This window comes from Hermetia illucens, chromosome 2 (genome assembly GCF_905115235.1).
Source record: "Hermetia illucens chromosome 2, iHerIll2.2.curated.20191125, whole genome shotgun sequence".
Taxonomy (NCBI): domain Eukaryota; kingdom Metazoa; phylum Arthropoda; class Insecta; order Diptera; family Stratiomyidae; genus Hermetia; species Hermetia illucens.
In genome coordinates, this window is record NC_051850.1 from 43,490,264 (window position 1) to 43,512,776 (window position 22,513).

At 42.2% G+C, this 22,513-nt stretch overlaps 1 protein-coding gene across 5 annotated transcripts in view; it reads left to right on the plus strand.

Annotated features, from left to right (window-relative positions):
* Positions 1-1,990: 1,990 nt before the first annotated feature.
* Positions 1,991-22,513, plus strand: part of LOC119648103 (F-box/LRR-repeat protein 16) — a 98,547-nt gene continuing 78,024 nt past the window's right edge. For 2 of the 5 annotated variants that reach the window (XR_005249015.1, XM_038049617.1), the window contains exons 1-2: positions 1,991-2,917; positions 16,349-17,398. Coding sequence is in view for 4 of the 5 variants with exons in the window: in XM_038049617.1 (XP_037905545.1) it covers positions 16,478-17,398 (921 nt within the window). In the remaining variant the exon portion in view is untranslated. Of the gene's footprint in view, positions 2,918-3,697; positions 4,229-16,348; positions 17,399-22,513 lie in introns of those variants that run through there. The other 3 variants (XM_038049619.1, XM_038049620.1, XM_038049618.1) reach the window with 3 other exon arrangements.

Sequence of the window (22,513 nt, forward strand, 5' to 3'; positions counted from 1 at the left end):
CGGCAAGCAATGGAAAAACTGTTAAAATATGGACAACAGTTGCACAATCTATTCATTGACTTTAAAGCCGCCTATGATAGCTTTGCCAGGGTAAAACTGTACACGGCCATGGGAGAATTCGTTATCCCGACGAAATTAATAAGACTGACTAGGCTGACTCTGACCGATGTGCGAGGTCAGATAAAAAGAGCAGGATCACTCTCAAGACCATTCGACATCAACAACGGTCTACGACAAGAAATGCCCAATCATGCGTCCTCTTTAACCTGGCTCACAAGAAAGTGATCCGTGATGCTGACGTAAATGCAAGACGTACGATCCTCTTTAAGTCCACCCAACTACTGGCCTATACTGACGATATCGACATCATGGGAAGAACCACCCGAGACTTACAAACTGCCTTGAATCCTGATTGAGCAGACGTCGCGAGATCTCGGGCTGCACATCAATGAAGGCAAGACAAAGTATATGGTGGCAACGTCAGCACCGAAAAACAACCAACTAACAACATCAAACCGCACTGGTCAAACGGGAAGAATAAAGATAGGAGAATACAACTTTGAGACCGTTGACAATTTCTCCTATCTAGGGTCGAAAATCACAACCGATAACAGCTACGATGATGAAATCCGCGCACGGTTGTTGGCAGCCAACATCGACTCGAAACGTCTCACCATAGGGTCAAAGCTCTTACTGTACAAGACTATGATCTTGCCAGTCCTTATGTATTCCCCGGAAACTTGGTTCTTAGCAAGAAAAATTGCGAACTCTTGGCCGCGTTCGAGAGAAGAATCCTCCGAACAATTTTTGGCCCCCTACATGAGGATCGACGATTCCGTAGCCTACACAATGACGAAATCTATGAGCGATACCATGATAGGTTACGGTGGGCGGGTCACTTAATCCGTATGGATGAGAATGACCCCACCCGGAAAGTCTATAAGGGCAATATCTATGGTAGAAAAAGAAGACGAGGCAGACCCTGCCTAAGATGGAGTAGGCCAGGACGCCAGACAACTTTTAGGGATGTCGAATTGGTGGACCTCGGCGCAAAACCGGGATGTCTGGAGTTCTGTATTAAGGCAGGCCTAGACCGGTTGTTGCGCCGTTGATGATGATGATAATCCTCAGACTATTGAGAAACTGATCGGAAGGAAAATCAAACAACACAATCGGTATGCCTATACAACACTATTTTCGCAGCAGAAGGAGGCAACCACCAGACGAATAAGTATCCCGTATTCCTACTTATTTAACAACATCAGGAATTGTATAAAAAAGTTCCAACTGGAAGTCGTAGGTTCGAATCGATCGCCCACCTTGCGGAATTTACTGGGAAGCGTCAAGGATCCTTTGCCAGTGGAGGAAAAAAGTGGGATCTACTGAATAACGTGCAGCGACTGTAATAAAATATACATAAGCCAGATTAAACGCCTGATAATTACTAAATTTACTGAACACATCAAGGAAGCGGTAATTAGTGTTCAGAAACAACCGTCGTGCATAAGATCATCAGTGGCAGCGCACATATTCGAAGCCCATACCATTCAACGGGATTGATTGGGGGTAAAATTGATTGATTTTGTAAAAAGATGAATGGCTACTCGAAGATAGCCTGAGCTTCGAGCAACGAAAGTGCATTTAAAAGCAACTTCTTGAACCCTTAGATTCCTGTAATAGAATAATCTAAATCCAAATCCTAAACCCACCTACATAACAGCAAGCAGAAATATGAACGCTCTCACCTCTGTCCGCTGGTCAACCACACATAGATTTCATTGCACCTGATTCCCACGTACATACATACCAACAACTGCACAAGGGGGAAAATAGTGGGAAGTTTATTTTTATATCTTCGCCACTGTTTACATGTTAGCCCGAGAGCGGAGTCGTTCCTGCGCGACGCCAGTTCGTCTACTCGTAGTTGGTGGCACCAAAAGCTTCCCCAAAATCATAAGAATTTATATGCACTCTCTTCAGATATCCCGAATAGATTGTAGATACATTCAGTCCGAATTTTATCATCGTACTGAAAATACTTCCTTCAGTCATCATCCCCGTCGCGGTTGGTGTCGTTACTTGGAACGTTGAAGGAAGAACGGTTCAACGCTGTATTCACTAAGTGAAGTGCTGGCAGGCGAATAATATGTAACACAAAATTCTGCAGTAAAATTTTTGAAGAATTTCGTTCTCCGCGTTGTATTCCTTGGGTTCATACATGGCAAAACACCATAGTTCCAGCACGGTAGATACAGACGAATGCTGTCTGCGACAGCACTTTCGGGGGTGTTAAAAATACTTTTCCGTTCGAGACCAAAATGTATTCGTTATCCTTTGCAGCCATCGACAAAGGCTTCGTCACCATGTTTTTGCAATGAATTCGATTTAAATCGATTTTTACCCGAAAAGAAAACGCGGAAAGGAATCAGTCGTTTAGCTTGAATACATACGTACTCATGGGGAGTCCTGTGCGCGATTAGTTCCAGTGTCGTTCGGCTGAGACTTGTAAGGATCCTTTTAACGTAAATGAAAGCCATAAAATCGAATTGAGTTACTTATTCCGTTCCCCCTTGCTCGTGAAACGGGGTTAAAGGATACATAAAAACCTTGCACCCTTAGTACATACTTACATATGTATGTAAATGCAAATGAAAGCCACTTTGGTCTAGTGAATATTTTCAGTGTGTGATGCAAAGGTGTGAGCCCAGCGCTGGCATCAGCAGAGAGAGTAGTGTTGATAGTAAAAACGGGGAATCACCCTTCAATTAATAGACACTTTGAAAATGAAACAAACAACATTAATTGCAAGGATGCAGGCGTATGCGTAAGGTCCCAGCATAGCGCGGTCGTGAATAGAATGCAAATGTGAAAAATCCTGTGCAATAACAATGTGTAATCAGCAATCGCTTTGTTCGAGGTAGAAAAGAGAATCATCGATTTTTCCCATAGAAATTTTTCGTTTGAACTTTCTCCATTTCTCCGTAGGAATAGTATCCTTTTTGTCTCGTCTATTGCTTTTCAATGCTATCGTTACAGCGTTTTATTTTGAATGTTCGGATTTCCTTTTTTTCCTTTTCTTGCATGAAATCCCTTTTATTGCTGAGGTAGTTATTGTGTTTCGTAAGATGAGAGGATGGAATGGCGAAAGGAATGGAAAGCTGAAAGCTAATTTTCCAGCAGTTTGACAGTGCCTTCTTCCACCGGAATGTGTGAAGAGTATGAGCTTGTTTCGTGGCAGAGAAAGAACAGAACTCTTGGAGGCCGCCTGAAAGGGAAAAGAGAGAAAGATTGAGAGGAATCTCGGCGAAAGTACCTCATCGTTGTGTTTATCTTCTGAATCAGATTTATACCTACATACAAATGTATAAATTTCTGCACCTCCATCTGCAATGAAGGAGTCTTTGTCGCATCTATGTCTGCATTCCTACAATTTAAAAATTTTATTCTTTCTTCAATGCTTTCTTTTGTTGTATTCTCTTTTAATCCCATTTTCCATTTCGCTCAGTGAATGTATACCAGGCGTTCCTTTGAAGCCTTTATGTCATCTTCGTCCTGAGCTTCTTCTGAATAAGTGATGTTTCCAGCGTATATAAAAAATATGGTAATGCAAGGTGAAATGTGATTCCATGCCATTATCACGAGCGCTACCATTATATTGAAGGATACGTTTTTATAGCAGCAAGTTTGGGTTTTTCCTCCATGAGATCCCAAAAACAAAATCGCAATTGGAGTTGAAACACATCAATATTGTGGGCGGACGATAGGAAAAGCAAGGAGGTGAAAGGCAAGGAAACACACCGTGATGGAGCGGGGAGAGAAGGAGGAGAGGAAGGCTTAGAGTATTATGTAGACAGGTTTCAAGAAGAAATCAGTTTACCTAGCTTTCAACATTTCGTTCGTCCTGGCCGAGTAACAACAAAAGCGCTAGAGGAGTCCACAATCTCGTCATTCAAACTTTAAAATGGTTCACTCAAGTTTAGTGTTTGCATTTAATTTAAAGCAACGGAAGGATTGGCCTATATTTTTCGTTCATCATCGCTCGGTGAACACGGACGAATAATAGTTTATTATTCCGTTTTAAAGAAAGTAGTAATTATTGTGACCCAAATTGGGAGCAGTGCAATGGAGTGCTGTGCTAATGTGGATTATGGAAAAATGAAACATTCAATACACGAACATGTTATTGCATAATATAAAGGGTGTGTAATGATATTCAGGAAAAATTTATGTAAGTCCTCAGGTCGTGCCGAGTACGAGTTGTAGTTTCGTTGAAAGTGTCGTTGAGTGTAAACATCGTGCGAGTTTACGTCTCCTAATATACCATCCATATTGATGTGTTGTGAATTAGCAATCGGTGCGTCCGTTTGTTGACTCTAATAGTAAGCACTTTTCGGTACCCTTGTGGACGCTTCTTTCCCGACATATTAGCCTGTTTCGTGCCTTATATTCCCACTTAAAAGTTCTTTCAATAGCTTCAACAACATTTCATCATTCAAGTATAGTCACTTTTGAAGTCTCCCGAGTATTTCCATTATTGGATACGTGTCTCAGTTTAGTTGATACACGTACTTAGTCTCCTTATGGATACTTCTTCATATTTAATTTTCGTTCATTTTCGCACGAACCGTTAGCATTGAAGGGGTTTTCCATCCTACACGAAACTTCAACGAACATATTAAGAATAGACCCCTGCCTTTTCCAAACAAACGTGGGTAAGTTGATGTTTACATTCCCAAGAAAATCGGGAAGAGTACCATTCTCCTGTTCCTTTGTATCTTGATTAGCCACATATTTATTTCTTTTACTTCCGCTATGTGCTATGGGAATTTCAGGGCGAGCTCTCTATGCTTATTTCCACTATACAGAACTGCTCATACCATGGCTATTAAAGAGTGTTTTCCGTTTCTTTATGAAAAACTTTAAAGAATACCAATAAAAAGCGCTTTTCTCAAAGAATTCTCCATTTGATGTTACAGATTTTCCTTCTTTCCCCAATTGGTGAATTCCGCCCCACAAAAAAGTTTGTTTTTTTAAGTGAATCAGCGAGGCATACATTTTTAATATAAGTATATCGTTGTCATTATCTCTTAAATGGGACATAGCGCGTCAACTCAACCTACGCAATGAAATGTGCTTCAACACTCTCCTGGTTCTTCTGAGAAACCTACACTTCTTCTCCTCTGTTCTTGCTCAGGTGTCTCTATTTTCCTGGTTCTATATGAAACAAAACCTTATTAACATCGTTGGCTGTCTTTTTTGTTGAAATTGAAGTTAAAAAAGTTTCAAAAGCAACCACTGACCCTTGCCAGACGGTTATATAGGATTCTTACCCATTAAAACCATCTCGTTCTCCTTTATGTTTTCCTGTGGGCCTTTCTCGTCCGTTTTTCTGACTGATCTGATCTCCCTTCCCTGTGTTCAGTGCGTCCTTTGCAACCTTCGAGCATTTTGGACAATGGTGAATTATTATCGTGAGAGGTAAGCTCGATAATCTTCCTGCCCGGTTGATAACTGCATGAGATGGAAGCCAACTTCGCCTTGGCGAAATATTCCCAATCAATCTGTGGGAGCAAAGGACTTTCTCTGATTCGTTCCACTCCCCTGTCTCTCAACGATAGTTTCACTTCGCATAATCTGCTGGTGGCGTCCAAAAGATCCTCCCATGATGATTGTCTTTGATTCATCAAAATATCAGTTGGGATCACCTTACCTGCGGCTTCCTTAGATATTGCTCGGCAAACACAGCATGTTCGGGACACAGTTCAATACATAGCTTCTATTTAATACGGATTTGTATAAAACAAAATTTTCCGTCCGTAGTTAGACCCTGGACCAGCCTCTAACGACGGCTCATTGTTGTTCTCTCTCTCCCTTTTTTGTTTTCTTCCGAATTGTTCATGCATATGCTGTTCCTGAATAGTTCACAACATATTTTTGACGTAGTTCCAAGGGTCCGTTAATACCAGCATGAATTCCACAATATTTTCAGGCATTACGCGCTTCGCAATCTTGTTCGGTACATAGTAAACCTGGGGCAATCAAATTCTATGTGCTCTATATCCTCAACCATGCTAAAGCATCCTGGATAGTATGGTGAATCATCAACGGGGCAACAGCCGTTGTAGGGTCTCGGTCTGCCTTAATAATGAACTCCAGACATCCTGGCTTTCCGCCGAGGTCGACCAAATTCGATGTGCCCAAAAGTTTCCCGATGCCCTGACCTACGCATCGCACCATCTGAGGCCGGATTTAATGCGTTTTCTGCCATTGATATTGCCCTTTTCGGGTTGAATCACCCACGTCCAAACGAATTAACTGACCCGTAACCGCAAACGACCATGGTGTCGTCCATAGATTTCATCGTTAAATAGCCTACGAAATCATCCATCCTCCGCGCGGCCAAGAGTTCGCAATTTTTCTTGCTAAAAACCCAATTCTCCGAGGGATACATGAGGACTGATAAGATCATCGTCTTGTACAGTAAGAGTTTTGACCCTATGGTGAAACGTTTCAAGCGGAACAGGCTCTGTTGGCTACCAACAACTGTGTGTCAATTTCATCGTCGTAGCGCTTGTGATTTTCTCCACTAGATAGGAGAAATTATTAACGATTTCAGAGTGACTATTTGATGCTGTTGCCTGTTTAGTTTTTGTGCTGACTTTGCCACCATATATTTTATCATTGATTTGCAGCCAAAGTTTTCGCGCCCCCTTTTCGATCTGGGTGAAGGAAGTTTGTACATCTCGGGTTGTTCTTCCCATGATGTCGATATGATGAACCCCGATGAATTGCATGGAATTTTACATCAGCCTGATAAGGTATTGGCTAGCTACTGGGCAGCATTTGATCAGTACAGAACACGTTCCACGGGTTCGTTCTTGCAAAATTCATCCATCCGGCTCCTTCCAATCCATCTTCAAATGTCTAACGAGCAGTTTATGACTCGTTCCGTCCCCGACTCTGCTGCCGACGAAATTTGCTAGACTCCATGATTGCATACGGTTTTATGGTAGAGACGTCAACCTTCATTCGCCTGGATGTCCATAGGAAGTTTCCCTGCTAATAGGTATGCACTTTCCCCCTGATGTTGTCCAGCTAGCACGCTATTGTTAGTTTCCTATAATAGTTTAGTTAGTTTAATTAACTGGGGGAGCCGCAGCCCCGAGCACTCAGGCCATTATTAGGCCCATTGTACTATCCCCGTAGTTGCCTATTCAATGGCTTCCCGCATACGGTGTTCGCAGCCTTTAGCGAATCTGAGAACATTCTCCAGAGGCAGAGAGTGTGCAGATTCTTCATTGAAGAAAACCTTGCCAAGGTGTCTTCGTCTAAGATCTGAGGATGCCGGGCAGTGGCATAAAAAGTGCAGGGCTGTCTCCTCCTCCTCCTCACATTGGCACACAGCCGAAACCACTACCCCAATCTTTTCCATATGGTAGTTTAAGGAGCAGTGTCCCGTCAAAAGCCCTACTAGGGTTTTCATGTCCGACTTCTTAAGAGACAACAAAAATGCCGCTCTAGTGGCCCTAGGCTCCTTCACAAGGATTTTCGCTTGCCGGCAAGAGTCCAAATTTTTCCACTCGGTTGCGTGAATCCTTGTAATTTCACTCTTCAGAGTAGACTTGACAGTAGATGGTCGGATTCCAAGAGCTGGTTCTGGCCCCACCATTGTGGATCCAGACCCTCGGCGAGCTAGTCTGTCAGCCTCCTCATTGCCGGCGATGTTAGAGTGCCCCGGCACCCACATCAGGAATGTTTCGTTCAGTCGGCCAAGTTTCAGCAGCACCTGATGACAACTCCACACCAACTTGCTTGATATGTTGTTGCCATTTAACGCTGATAATGCCGCCCGACCATTTCTGACGCAGACATTCTTCTGCTGCCAATGAAATGGCATATATCTCCGCCTGGAATATGGTCGTCATTTTTCAGCTCTATAATCGGATTCTCCGAGAACACCCCTGCACCTGATCCATCCTCCATGACTGACCCGTCGGTGAAGATTATTAGGTCTGTAATCTGAAAAGACTCATGGCCACTTGTCGACCATTTTTCTCTTTCGGTGATTACGACAGTATATGTCTTTTCAAAGACGAATCTGGAAACCATATGATCGGTCGGCATCAGGGCTACCGGATGTTTTTTAAGGAATTTCCAGATAGACGCATGCCCGTTGGATTGGCCGCCTTTCCACGCCCCGATGGTATCGAGCCTATATGCGTCGTTGGCCGCTTTCCGTTTCACCTCCAAGTGAATTGGGGGTAAATTTAGGATAGCTTCAAGTGCCGCAGTCGGCGTAGTGCTCATTGCTCCAGTAATACTTAGACAACCAAGTCTCTGAATCTGCGTTAGCAGCTTCCTGCTGTTAGCAAAGTTCAGTCTTGGCCACCAGACGATGCATGCATACATCAAAATGGGTTTTATTATGGATGTATACATCCAGTATATCCGTTTAGGTGAAAGTCCCCAGGTTTTACCTATCGCATTCCTACAGCACCAGAGCAATCTGCATAATTTCTGATATTGTTCCTGGATATGATGCTTCCACGTTAACGTGGAAATGTACTCCTAAGTACTTGACTGTTTGCGCCAGCTGGATTTCCGCCCCTGCTAAGGTGGGTAGCGTATAGCTACCCCACCTGACGTTCCTGGTGAACATAACTAGTCCAGTTTTCCTAGCGGGTTCATTACCCACATTTAGGATCTGCAAATCGGTTCCTACTAGATACTCCAGTAGTCTCGATCCTCTTGCATTGATGTTCGAACTTCCCCAGCATATGTGGTGAGCGTTGACATCACATCCTGCTATTACCCCCATGCCTCTACTTTTGGCATATTGGATTGCTCTGATGAATGTTCCACTGGGAACATCTTCTGCGTCGTAGGGGAAATATGCAGAGCACCATAGTATCTCTTTATTTCCCTGTTGACTTTTTACGGTTAGCTTAGCCGATGTGGTGTCGCCATCACATAGGTCGTTAACCAGGTAAGCCTGGAAGTCTTTGGAGACTACCATGCAGGAATGGGGTCGATCGCTTCCATTGGCATACCATAGGTAAGCATGTTGGAAGTTTAGGCCCCTGACTGCCCCACCAACAACCCACGGTTCTTGTATGAGGTATATAAATGTCTTGCAGCTATTGATCCGACGACTGATAAGTGCAGTCGCCGCTTTACAATGCTGCAAAGTTTCCTATAATACAATTTAATACGTTTTCCAGCACAGTTGCTCAAAATATAACTGCGTAGAGCAGCAAGGAATTAATTACCCTGGAAATAAGACGTCAGCTATGTAGAGCCCATCAACCCTCGAAATCGTTACAATGATGAAAGGTGCTCTATTTGCTGCACACTGAATGTGCCTTTTGAAGTTAAACCTTCTATCAACTTATTATTCCCAAGCATTTATGCGCTGGTTGCGAGTAAATTAGAAATTTGTATGTCGTCATCGTCGAGATTCTACAGGATGTCCTTTCTCCAATCATCTCGATCCATCGATCGCGCGCTCTAATTTTGAAATCAGAGCGGCAATGGACCGCTTTCGTTAACAGAATCTGCTTAGCCCTTGTAAGTTGGGGTTTAAGAATATACTCAAAGTCTACCCTGCTTGTCATCAAAGGTCACTAAAAGCAATAGAAATTTGTGGGCTAGCAACTGGCAAATGTTGAAGCTTTACTGCTACCAAAACATCAACAACACCTTGTCGTTGGTGGCACATGGTTCGGTCACAGAGCTTGTCATAAGATCAACTATGTTTCATTTGATCAACACCGTACGAACAATCAGATTGATCACTTTGCGATTAGCAGTAGGTTATTAGTATCAACTTATCACACTTAAATGATACAGTTGCCGTCCGATAGTGGGAGAGCTATCTTGTTGATCGGACGACAGATACACTGATTAACTCGCTTGAAAATATCAATGAACAATGGACTCCCATCAAAAATGTTTTTTTTTTTCAGGTGCTACATAGATCGTCACGGAAGCGGAAGATCCCGGAAAATGTAATAATGTTAGAAAAGTTTCCTGCATGTGCCGTAAACCTTTCAATGGTTCTGAGAAATAAGTTATCGATTCCTCATGACAAGCTCCTGATGAGGTGGAAAGAGTACTTCACCACGGTTCTTAACCGTGTCACATCCGGTCCAGGTCCTTCTCTTCTAGATGAAATGGACGTAACATGCGGATGTGGACTGTTCCTGCAAACAGAAGAGAAATCATTTTGACCATCAATGCGCTCAAACGGAGTATTTATCGCTACACATGCAGTTACTGCAGATCTGTTGCTTCTATTCGTACCCCAATCCTGTGAGTCCGAGTCTTTTCCCAGAAAGTGGAAAAAGGGGATAATCGTTCAGATTCCAAAGAAGGCCAAACGTTTTGAGTCAAATTGGACGAGTATCTGCGTGCTACTGCATGCGCAAATATAATGGCTAAAATAATCCTGGAACTCATTAAAGAATACCTCCAAAGCTGAATCGACAGAGAGTAGGCTGGTTTCCGCTGCACCTAGGTAAAATCTCAGAGGTATTTTAGGTCGAAGGCAAAATCCGCCAGGGTTGCATTTTATCGTCGACACTCTTTCTTCTTGTAATCGTTCTTCACTTTGCCTTATGTGGAGGATGTGAAGCAGTTGAACGAACTGTGACATTTTTCCTCAAGCACCTCGCTTATGTTGACAATATCTATTCGCTCTCTCACCGGGGATAGACCTTGACCAAATGGCTCTGGAGTTAAAAGGAACTGAAGATAAACACCAGCAAAACCAAGGTTAACGGTCTGACGGATTTTCGCAATTTTCTCTCTTCATCCTTGTGTTTGGCTTTATATATTCTCTGCATGATGCGATTTTTTTGTCAAGTATGTGTCTTCTTCACAGTCATCATTAAATCAATCAATCCTCCTGCGACGGGATTCATACCCAACCACTGTTATGCCACTGTTTTGATAGCGCGTATCAAGTGTTATCTATGGGCTTCCTCGTCAAATTCTGTAAAATTGGATTAAATCATTCTTCGAGTTTTCCCTTGTATTCTCCCGCTATTAAATCATTTTTTTTTGGTTTTCCTACCTCAAATTTTCGAAGTGGTTACTTTTTATTTGGCGGGTCGTTGAAATTCGGCCACAGACGCTCTTTACCATGTAGAGGTCGGTGTCACAAATTGCTCTTCGATATGATCCCACGTTGAGGAGGCTGGAAGACCACCTTTTGATAATGAGAATGTGGTCTATTTTGTTGAAGGTAGTGCCATCTGGGGACTCCCGTGCCCTTTTCTGAATATCCTTGTGTGAGAAGCAGGTCAATTTTATGTTTAAATTTCTGCTTCTTGCAAAGTCAATGAGGCTTCGGCACTGTCATTTGATATATAAAATGACCCTGAAAGTGTCTCCGCGTTCTCAGCCTTAACATTCAAATCACAGAGTTACATCTTGGCGTCATTCAGAGGTAATGTCACGTATAGTCTTTTCAGTCTAACGAAAAATTTCTCTTTGGCTTCGTCAGCTTTATCTTCAATTGTTGACAAGCCGTACATTAAAAAACTTTGATTTTATACGTATATAAATTTAAAGTCAATAACATTTGCCTATCGACAATAGAAGCGACTCCAAACTCATGTTCCTCTGAAGATTGTGTGCGACCTCAAGTCGCTTATTTTGCAACTATTCCAATTCGCTTCTTGGACTACTAGAATCATACTCATATTCATACATACTTGTAAGGAGTGTTGGAATGCGGGATGACCATGGAAAATCCCGATTGACCAGGATAAACCATGGGGGTTGAACTCGCCCAAAGAGTAAAGAAAATTACGAAATTAACCAAGCGGATGTATCACTACCTAAATATAGCTCCGCTGGAAGGTTCTGCCACCACACACCGGCGAACCAGTCTGTAGTAACTTTGTTAATGTCATATGAGGGGCGGAAATGTCAGAAGGCAACTTCTGGTTCATCTGCATCTCAGCAAAGATTCCTATCAATTAGAAATTCGGTAATAATACACAACTAGGAATTCAGCCCGGTCAGTTTCAGTAGGACCTCAAATATTTTATAGCATCTCATGCATTCTTCACGTCAAGTGTTGTCATTCCGCACCTCTCTTTAGCCACCAAGTAAACTGCGTCGATCATAAATGTGGTCATTCGAACTTCGAACTATTTTTGGGAGAAGTCACCTCCCTTTTCGACAATCATAAATAATCTTTTATGGATTATTCGTTCGAATAATTTGTCAGTATTACTACGGCTCACAAAAAGATTTATTTGGATTGAGAATGAGTACTAGCTTTTCCTTCTTACGTTATGTAGCAAATAGCCTATCTATAAGGCAAGTCGCTAATGCTGGGCTGAGCATATTTGGTGTTATCTTGGCTGTTTTCTTAAGAACTTAAGAACTTGATATTGAAGATATTGTGTTGATCAGGCGCCTTATTTTCGGCTATCTTCTCTGTTTTTGTTGTGTCCTCTTCAGTTCACATTAAAACATTAACGAGGTCTACCTGAACGATGGGAAGATTGCTAGTAGATTTTGCGGGAAAAGTTCCGTCACTATATAGGGCAAGTATTCAATGGAGAGCGGATTCTGTTTCCCTGGCTGCGTCTGTCTATTATCTGCCCATCTGCCGTTCTGTTTATCTATCTTGCTTTAAACTACTTTATTTATTCGAAAACGGATACCTCTATTGATAAGAAACTAGTGAGGATGAAGGCCAGGAATCCCCATACCTACGCAGGGAGTGAATAATTTTTCGCCCAATGTAACCACGTCGGATTTTGTGAATTCTGCTCCTCGAGTGCGTGTTATATTAATCAAATCAAGTGATAATCAGAAAGAGTCAATTCGAGTAATACGCTTCCCAGCCAAATGCTGTTAATGGATTTTTCACTTTAATTCTTTGCTGGATGTGAGGACTCATTGTCATCACCATCATGAAAGGCGCAAAAACCGGTATCCGGTCTGCCTTGGTAAGGACATGTAGACATATCGGTTTTGCGCTGCGGATAAACCAATTCGGTATCCTTAAAAGCTGTGTGGCTTCCCAGCGTACACGTCCCTCCATCTCAGGCAGGGTCTGCCTTGTCTCCTTTTCTACCATAGATATTTCCCTTATAGACTTTTCATGTGAGTGACTCACACTCCGTAACTTATTGAGCCGAATTGTCTCCACCAACAGACGGTCATGGTATCGCTTTCGACATGATGTAGGCTACGGAATCATTCACCCTCATGTATTCGTTGGGGGCCAAAATTTCTTCCTAAAAACCTAAGTGATTCCTTGAACACATGGGACTAACAATATCATTGTCTTGTGCAGGGAGGCTTTAATCCTATGGTGAGATGTTTAGAGTGGAACAGTTTTTATAACCCGAAATAGGCTCTGTTGTGGTTTTTGACTCTAGAAAAGAGAAATTATCAATGGCCTCAAAATTGTAGTCTCCTCCCTTTATTGTTCTTGTTTGGCCAGCCCCATTTGATGTTATTGCCTCCTTGGTTTTTGGTGCTGTCGTTTCCGCCATATATTTCGCCTTGATTTTGTTAGTGTGCGGCCCAAAAGCTTGCGGCGTCTGCTCGATCTGAATGAAGGCAGTTTGTAAATCTCAACAGGATGGTACCTCCCTCTTGCATTTACCTCAGCATCACGGATCACTTTTTCCAACGCCAAGTTAAAGTAGATGCATAATAGGACATCTCCTTGCGTTAGACCCTTGTTGATATTGAACGGTCTCGATAGTTATCCTGCTGCTTTTATTTGGACTCACGAATTGGTTGAATTCTCCTATGGCCTTTTATCATGGCTATGTTACCAGTCGATAAAAAGATGATGCAACTGATGCCCATATTCCAACAATTTTTCCATCGCTTACCCCACAGAGAAATTCTGATCTATTGCTAATTTGCCTCTTTGTTGATTCTCCCAAGCTCCCTTTTCCTGTCTGTTAAGTCGCTTCTCCGCTCGACGAAGTTCCTTATAGGGTTCTGTGAACTAGTGGTTTTGACTGTTTTTATGACTGGGGGCAAATATGTATGTGCCCGTATCGATGACAACGTTCTTCAAGTGTTTGTGAAGATCACTTACTGATGCTTCATCTCCAGGACCTGTGTTTACTGCGATTATTGTGGTATCCATTTCCCGGTATCCTCACTTTCACTTGATTCTCAGACGGGATGCTAGACAGTGTTACGATTCGAGCCCAGAGCACAATACCAAGGAGACTGGGGTCCGAGTCTATATTGGCGCCCCTATATGTTTTAACATTCATCAAAGCTGAGATGTGGTGGCATTTAAGCAATGCGTGGTCAAAAATGATCCCGCCTAGGGGAACCGACTTACCTCTCAGCAGGCCACATGAACATTTCATATTATTATTTTAGTTTTAGACATGTTGCTCGAGATGAACTTTGCTAGAAAACATGATAGTATCCAGGCAAGAACAAAGGATAAAGGCAAAAGAGCGCTTCCTTGATTAATACAAATAGAAACACAGAGAGATTTTCATATACCTATCACCCTTTAAATTTCACTCTGCGGATCACGGTAGGGCAGCCAACTCATGAGTTCCTTGGTACTAGGTATTGTGGCGATGCATACCAAATTAGTTTATGCGGCACACGGTCAAATGACTTCTTTGTCTTTCATATTCTCGTTGTATCTTTTCACAAACATATCATAGCGTTGTCAACTGGCTTTGCTTGAAAATCACGAAGGGAGTTCTAATGTCGATAGTTACCACGGCAACTCATCTAAAATTATCCAACATCCCTTGAAGTACGATTATGCATCTCCGTATTTCATGCTGCAAATGGATGTGCACAATTTCAGATTAATTGACGTTCAAGAACGAATTTCTCTCAAGGATAAAGGATAATCGGTTATCGGTGTATCGAGCAAGACCACAAATCATATTGCGGATGTACTCATTCGGAAATGCGTACACCCACTACTGAAGAGCACAAAGCACCGTAGCCTCTACATAAGTTTGCTTGCGGGGGTGAAAATACAATATAATGTGAAAATAGCGTGTCAATTGAATAAAGCTGCTGGTAACGTTTTTCAGTGAAAGCGGATTTAGAGAGGGAAGGACTTCATGGCATCGTTCAAGGCACGTGTACTTTGGCGTTGATTAAGTCACCCAACAAATTTAACAGCACACAATCGAACACTACGCAATTTTGTTTGGAAACTAAAGAATTGTAGTTGAATAGTCGCATTCATTGCTACCATACGACATGTCACCAATGCGAAATGGCTTTCACTTGCCCAGAGGGGCTAAGATGTGTACTTGTATGTATTGCGGTTAACCAACCATAATTTGGTCTATAATTAGGAAATTAGGCCATTTTCCTCAGAACAGCCCTTGTGGTGTTATTAATGTGTACTCAATTAACTGGAAATAATATACAATGCATACAACAGAATGTGGGGTAATCCACTTAGGTAATTTCACGTATAAATAAATCCTTCCAATTTTCACCTTCTTAACAATCATCCTGATAAGTATCATTGTTCGATGGCAACTTGAACTCTTTCTGGCTACATGCGAATACGAACCTCTAGGCGCAGTGTGTATCTAAGTCGCACAGGTGAATAACAACAGAAAAGACGTGTCCTTACATACATAATATTTCACCCACTAATGGAAGTCCTTTTCAGTTTATAAAGGAAAGCCGATTTTCGGTTTAATCCTTATTACCATGATAAGGGCTTCGCCTTATAAGAATAGTATTGAAGCTTTATTCGCGATTGATACACCTTGAACTACTTATCGGATTCACCTACGTGATCTTTGCAACATAAACATTGCGTAGGCAGCAAACTCAAGTATGCCCATATAGCGGGAAGATAAGTCGCACTCAAAATGAGATACTTCACCATATCTCACCTTTGAAAGGTAGCACGTCCCAAGATAATTGTATTAGGTTGAATATCAGCAAATATTTATGGAGTTCGAACTCTTGATGTGCAGTAAACTGTGAGCAAACACTTTTAAATGCTTCAGGACAATAAGACAAGAGGATTCTTCTGTTCAAATAACACTCAAAGCTTGTTGGATTTTGAAATATTAAGCTCGTTTTCTAACAAGAGTGCTTGAAACATTTTTGGCTCAATCAGCAAATAAATGCCAAAAGGATATCTTTTTCTTAACGGAAAACACGCTGTTGTGTTCGAAACTGTTCCTAAAATTAGTGGAAAATTTAAATTTCAGCCCAGTTGCGTTCAATCCTCTCATTTCCTTGTAATTTCTCGTTCTTTAATTCAGTTATGATGTGTTTATTCGACTTTTTATATTGACGCATTCTCTTTTCTTTCTCGAAAAAAGTTATCATTACATAATTATATTTCTAGCATGCAAAAGGATACAGCCAATGTGTTAACAATTCATATATAACGATCATTTGCATATATGTGTAATCATTTGAGAATAGTGACATACAAAATCTAACATAAATACTAAAGAATAAATCTTCATAATAAATGTTAAAAATGTCATCAATATCGGCCCAGGGTGTGGTCGAACGTGCCTCCGCAGAATTATCGAAACGGATCAATGGATTGGGATTGCGATCAAAGCACCATCACGGCAAGACGTCGGTTATGGAGCGAGTAACGAACGCACTATGCGGCGGAAGCAGTAGTAACCACAACAGTAATTCCGGCAATTCAATAACGAATTGTCCCGAGAAACCCTCCCGGGTTCCAGTTCCCACAAGTAGTGCGAGTGGCAGTGGTGCAGGTGCTAACAGTCCGATAGGAACTACAAGTAACCAATGTAGCATGTCTAGTGGAAATAGCAGCATTAGCACGTCGAGTAGTAAACAATTGTCTTCGAGTAATCAATCAGGAGCGAGTGGCGGCAGCACCAGCAAGAGCCAGGCCGGCACCCCACAACAAATGCGGAAACATCATCAAGGACATCATCATCACACGTCCACCCACTCGTACCAAGCCTTAGGAACCAATCCGATGATGTCGGCATCGCATGCACCCCCTCAACCACAACTACCCCCCGTTCTTACTCTCGACCAACTTTTCCAGGACGAACGATTCCTTAGCAAATTCTTTTTGTATTTTAACTCGTATGACCGACGTGTGCTCGCACAGGTGTGTACGAGGTGGCGTGATATCCTGTATCGGAGTCCGCGGTACTGGTCCGGACTTTTGCCAACTTTGCAATGCAGGGAACTTCGGCAGGTCCCTAGCCAGGATCGCGTGAAACTTTACAATTCATTAGTACGTCGCGGGTTTCATGCGTTGTGTTTGATTGGTGCGCAGGATGAGGATGCTTTGGATATTGTACATTCGTTCCCGTTAGCTTCAAAGCATATACACTCGTTAAGCTTGCGATGTTCGTCAATAAGCGATAGAGGACTGGAAGCGCTATTGGATCATTTGCAGGTAAGACTATCAAAAGAATTTATGTAATTATCCTTAACAATGTTCATATCCGTGCAAAATTTCTTTCTTCCTGGAGATAAGTAGAAATATAGAAAAGATACTTTAAATGAAGGTGTAAAAAATGGAAAGGGGATGAGATTGAGTGTGAATGGTAGTTTTGGGAAGTTAGATGGTAATTGAGTAATTAGAGTAGCAGAAGAAAAGATTCCTGACAGATAACAAAAAGACATGTATTGAGAGTAGATAGGTGTAATTAGATATTTACCTGGAACATTTGATCATCTAGGAAACTAAATAGTAGCTTGCATAGACATGAATTAGATTTTCTTGTCTGATAGATCTTGTACGTGAGCCCATGCTATCATCCAGAATCTAGGTAAGCTAAAGATGTCCTTCCACTGAAATATCAAATCTTGAGCTGAAAAGATCACTCAGTTGACTGCTTAGGACACTTAGTAAGTTGTAAGGCGATATTTTGAACCTTGAAGATAAGATATAATAATAGGAAAATAGCTACCAGAGGTGTACTTCGTTTTGGGTCCTCCTAAAATATTTCTTCTTATGTGTGTCTCCCGTTTACTCTATAAGACATCCACACAGTCTGTTTCTGGTTATGTTATTTTATTGCAATTGACTTTTGCTTCAGTTTCGTTATCATTGCACTTAGTCCTCTGTAAGTTATACGCCTTAATTCAACAGAGCAGCACAAAGATGAGAACAAACCTCCATGACGACAACGGCGACGTGATTGAGGGGTTGACATTTAATCGGTTCGGCCACCGTACCGTCACCTCCCTATAGGTAGAGGTAATATAATGACTTCCCTTTTTGTAGAGATGCTATCGTAAAGGCAAAAACTTTTATATGGTTTAGAGACTGTAATTTATGACTTCTAAGTAGTGCTTCGTTAATGAATTTGCTTTTCTTTAGATGGTGGGCTAAGTCTGACTGCTGGTCCAAAATTATAATTTACTTGTTTAGTCCATATTATACCCTTGCTTTCAGAGACTTCTTGTACCGATTCTAATCTTGAGTTGAGTTTGTTGTCGGAGCTCTACTAGGATGTGTCAGTCTTCCCTCTTTTGGTGAATTCGCATTTATAGTGTTACTCAATTCATTTTCGATTCTCTCATCTTCTTATGTTTCTTTAGCCTTTGTCCCGTTCACAAGTGGGGTCGGCTCGTCGTGATCGATTTCGCCATTTGGCTCTATAAAGTGCCTGATCTGGATATAATCGCGAGGCTTTCAAATCCCCATCCAGCGTATATAGCCACCATTGTTTCGACCGTCTTTTGGTTGCTTACCATTGATTTCGATGTTCAGACCAATATTGGTAAGTGAATTCTCGTTAGCACGAACGCCTCACTCGCAATTTTTCCACGATCGGTGCAACCCCATATAGATCGCGGATATCCTCATTTCGGATGTGATCAAAACGTGTCAGGTCACCAGTGCAATGCAACATCTTCGTCTCCATTACCGCAAGACGCCATTCACTGTCTTTTATAGTCGGCCAACACTCAGAACTATGATCGATATTGCAGTAAATTTTAGGTTCGAGACGTTCGTTGATACGTCGATCACAAAGAACGCCAGTTGTGGAATGTGACTTCCTCCAGATTGCATTAATGTGTAAAGCCATTTCATAGCGCAATTCTCCATTGGTTGATAGCATTGACTCAAGGCATTCAGATCGCTCAGTTCTGGGCAGGTCACTGTTGCTGATAATGATTATGCCTGTTCCATGGGGATGGGTCGTCAAAAATTCAGTTAAAAAATTCAGTTTTATTCAGATTTAATCTGAGACCGTGTTGCATGAGGCAATCATTCCTTTTTGGACAAATTGCTCTAGATCATTTTTGCTATTAGACGCTAGGAAAACATCATCCGCATAGAGCAGTGTATAGGGCACTGGACGTTGGATATCCCGTGAACCCAGCGCACGAGTTCTTCTGGCCCTAAGTGTTGTCGTACAGCATACCAGATGAGTTCGTGTGGCACATGGTCACATACTTTCTCTAGATCCAGAAATGCAATGTAAAGAGAGCTATACTTCTCACGGTGTTTCTCCATGAGTAACCGCGCAGCGTGTATTGCGTTAGTAGTTCCGAAGTGCTTGACAAATCCTTCTTGATTCACGGTTATTTCGACGATTTTGCGAATATGGTTATCAAGAATGAATTGAAAAATCTTTACCGTATAGGAAAGTAACCGGACCAGACGATAATTTGAACACTCTGCTGGACTAACTTTCTTTGTCCAAAATGGAACTGTGGTACTTTCTTCCCATTCAAATGGTGTTCCACCTTCCTGAATAATCCGATTAAAGAATTCACGATGTCGTCAGGTCCTGTTGCTTTTCCCGATTTCATTCGTTTTATTGCTTCCTCGACTTCAATTGCACTGATAATGTCGGCAATGATTGTGAAAGTGGGGGATGAACAAATTCTTCAGTTGAAAACTGCTCGAAATATTCTCGACATCTATCCGTCGCAGCTCGACGGTTTGTAAGTAAGTGTTCGACATTCTGTGTGCGTTCGTTTTGGCTTTTGGCAAGTCGATATAGATCTCTCTCGCCATCCCGAGTGTACAGTTTATCGTAAAGATTTTTGTAACGGGTAACAGAGATCGCTTTCTTTGCTTCACGGTTGACATTCTTATAAATTTACCAATTGGCGAGCGTTTTATCGTGGAGAAACTAGTGATAGACGCACTTCTCTTCACGGACCTTTATTTCAACATCGTCATTCCAAAGCCAAGTATCCCGCTTGATGAACCGCTTACCTGGCTTGGTGACCCCGATGGTTGCAGAGACCGCTTTGTGAATCATGCCTTTCATTTTCCAAGATTATTCTCCGTAATGGTTGGTAATCGCGCAAGTGAGATCATTTATTCTTTCTCCTTACGAAATCACCACCATTTAATGCGCCGCTGGCCAGTCCGTTCCTCACCCTGTTTTATCAGTGGCTTAATTCGCAGGACGACAATTAACGGCCGATTTTGAGGTGCGATGGTCTCATACGGAACGGCTTTGCAGTCAGTAACGATGGTAAGATGTCGGCGTCTTATGAGAATATAGTCGATTTGCGTTTTAGTTTTCCCACTATAAAATATAGGAAGATGAGACAATCGTTTGATGAACCATGTATTCATAAATACAATGTCATGGGTGTCTGCAAAATCGATTATACGCTCACCACCCTCATTACGCGCTCCAAACCCTATCCCCCATGGCACCTGTTAAAGTCTGCCTTTTCACTCACATGGCCATTGAGGTCACCGTCAATGATGATATAGTCATCAGCAGGCACGTTGCACGTATTTGCATCGAGAAGTTGTCAGAAGACATCTTTCTCGGCATTAGGTCGACCTGTCTGTGGTGCGTACGCGGTAAATAAGTGAATAATGCGATCACCTGATATAAAGTTGAGCTTCATCAGCTAATCATCAAATCGCTCCACTTTTTTAATTGCATCACGAAAACGCTCTGAGATGGCAATGCCAACACCGTATTGAGTGTGTGAGAATCCTTGCCTATTTCTCGACAGGACCGCATCGACTGAAGTGGCCGCTCTAGCATTTTTCCAAGGCTTGTTACTCGATCCTATCATCTTGTTTCTAACGACATTGGATGCAGTTTCTTGGTCGACCTATCGCGGGACCTGTCACCAAGAGACATCAGGTAGGATTTAGCATAGTGGAATAACTCCAACTATACTCTTTTTCCCTAGTCTCAGCATTTTATTTTTGTTTTACTGAGGAGAGTACAAAGTACGTTGCCTCAAACCCGCTTCCTCTACTTGGGCTTAGGATCAGAATGTTAATAGCACGATGGAGTTTTTTCGTATCTTTCATGCTAGCAGGGATCATATGAGTTGCTTTCTCAGCGTCCCCTTAGAGTGTTGTGCCTCTAAGGGATTGCAGCTCGGACACATACCATGTTATAAATCGACCAATCAGTTTTCCGAAGATTTCGAAATGAGGCAGCGGGACGTGATTACATGCAGATTACGAAATCTATGCGCCCGTGGGCTGATGAAATGATATCGTTTGATCTTTACCACTCTCTAACGGGAACCGCTATATTAGAGAATGCCGATTGATATCGATGACTTCCCGTCTAGTCGCATTAAGGAAGATGGGTCCATTATCAAAGCTGAGCTACAAATAGCTCCATTTCCACTAAATATTTCTACAGCTTAGATTCTCAGTGGTAATGTTACAATTCCGCTAAGAAGTGTGGTTGACTACTACCAGGTAGATAACTATTACCGTCATGGCCCGCCCTTGGCAGCTTTTATGAATGATCCACTACGCACTTCATCTTCTGATTAATTTGAACGTTCTTTATAGTCGTTCTATATAGTCGCCACAGATCCCTTTGTGGGACTCAACGCAAGAACCAATCCCTTGGTGCTATTGGCGACGATTTTTCGGAGTGCAGCCGCATTTTTTTCCTGCAAGTGATCAACGCCCTCTCAACTTTCCGGCATGTGTTTCCAGCATCCGTCTTCCAGAGTGGTCTAGTGTCTATTTTTCTTCTTCTTGAGACTTTGGCCCGTATAGAAGCAGGATCGGCTCGTCTTGATCGGCTGCGCCATTTCGTTCCATCAAAGGCTTGATCCGTGCAATTCATCGGCTTAAAAATCATAAGTCGCCAGGAGCCGATGGAATTACAACCGAAATGGTATAATATGGAGGCGACCAATTACATCAAGTGGTTCATCAGCTTGTACTCAAGGTGTGGCACAGCGAATCAATGCCTGATGATTGGCAAAGAGGCATTATGTGTCTCATACATAAAAAGGGAGATATCACACAGAGCAGCAATTATAGAGGTATCACGTTTCTGAGTACCATATATAAGATATTCTCCACTATCCTGCTAGGCCGGATAGCCCCATATACTCAGAACGTCATTGGCCCATACCAAAGAGGCTTCACTCCAGGCAAATCAGCAACAGAACAGATTTTCTCTCTTCGCCAAGCGATGGAAAACTATTGAAATATGGACATCAGTTGCACCATATTTTCATCGACTTTAAAGCCGCCTATGATAGCATAGTCAGGATAAAACTATACACGGCAATGAAAGATTTCGGTATCCCGACGAAA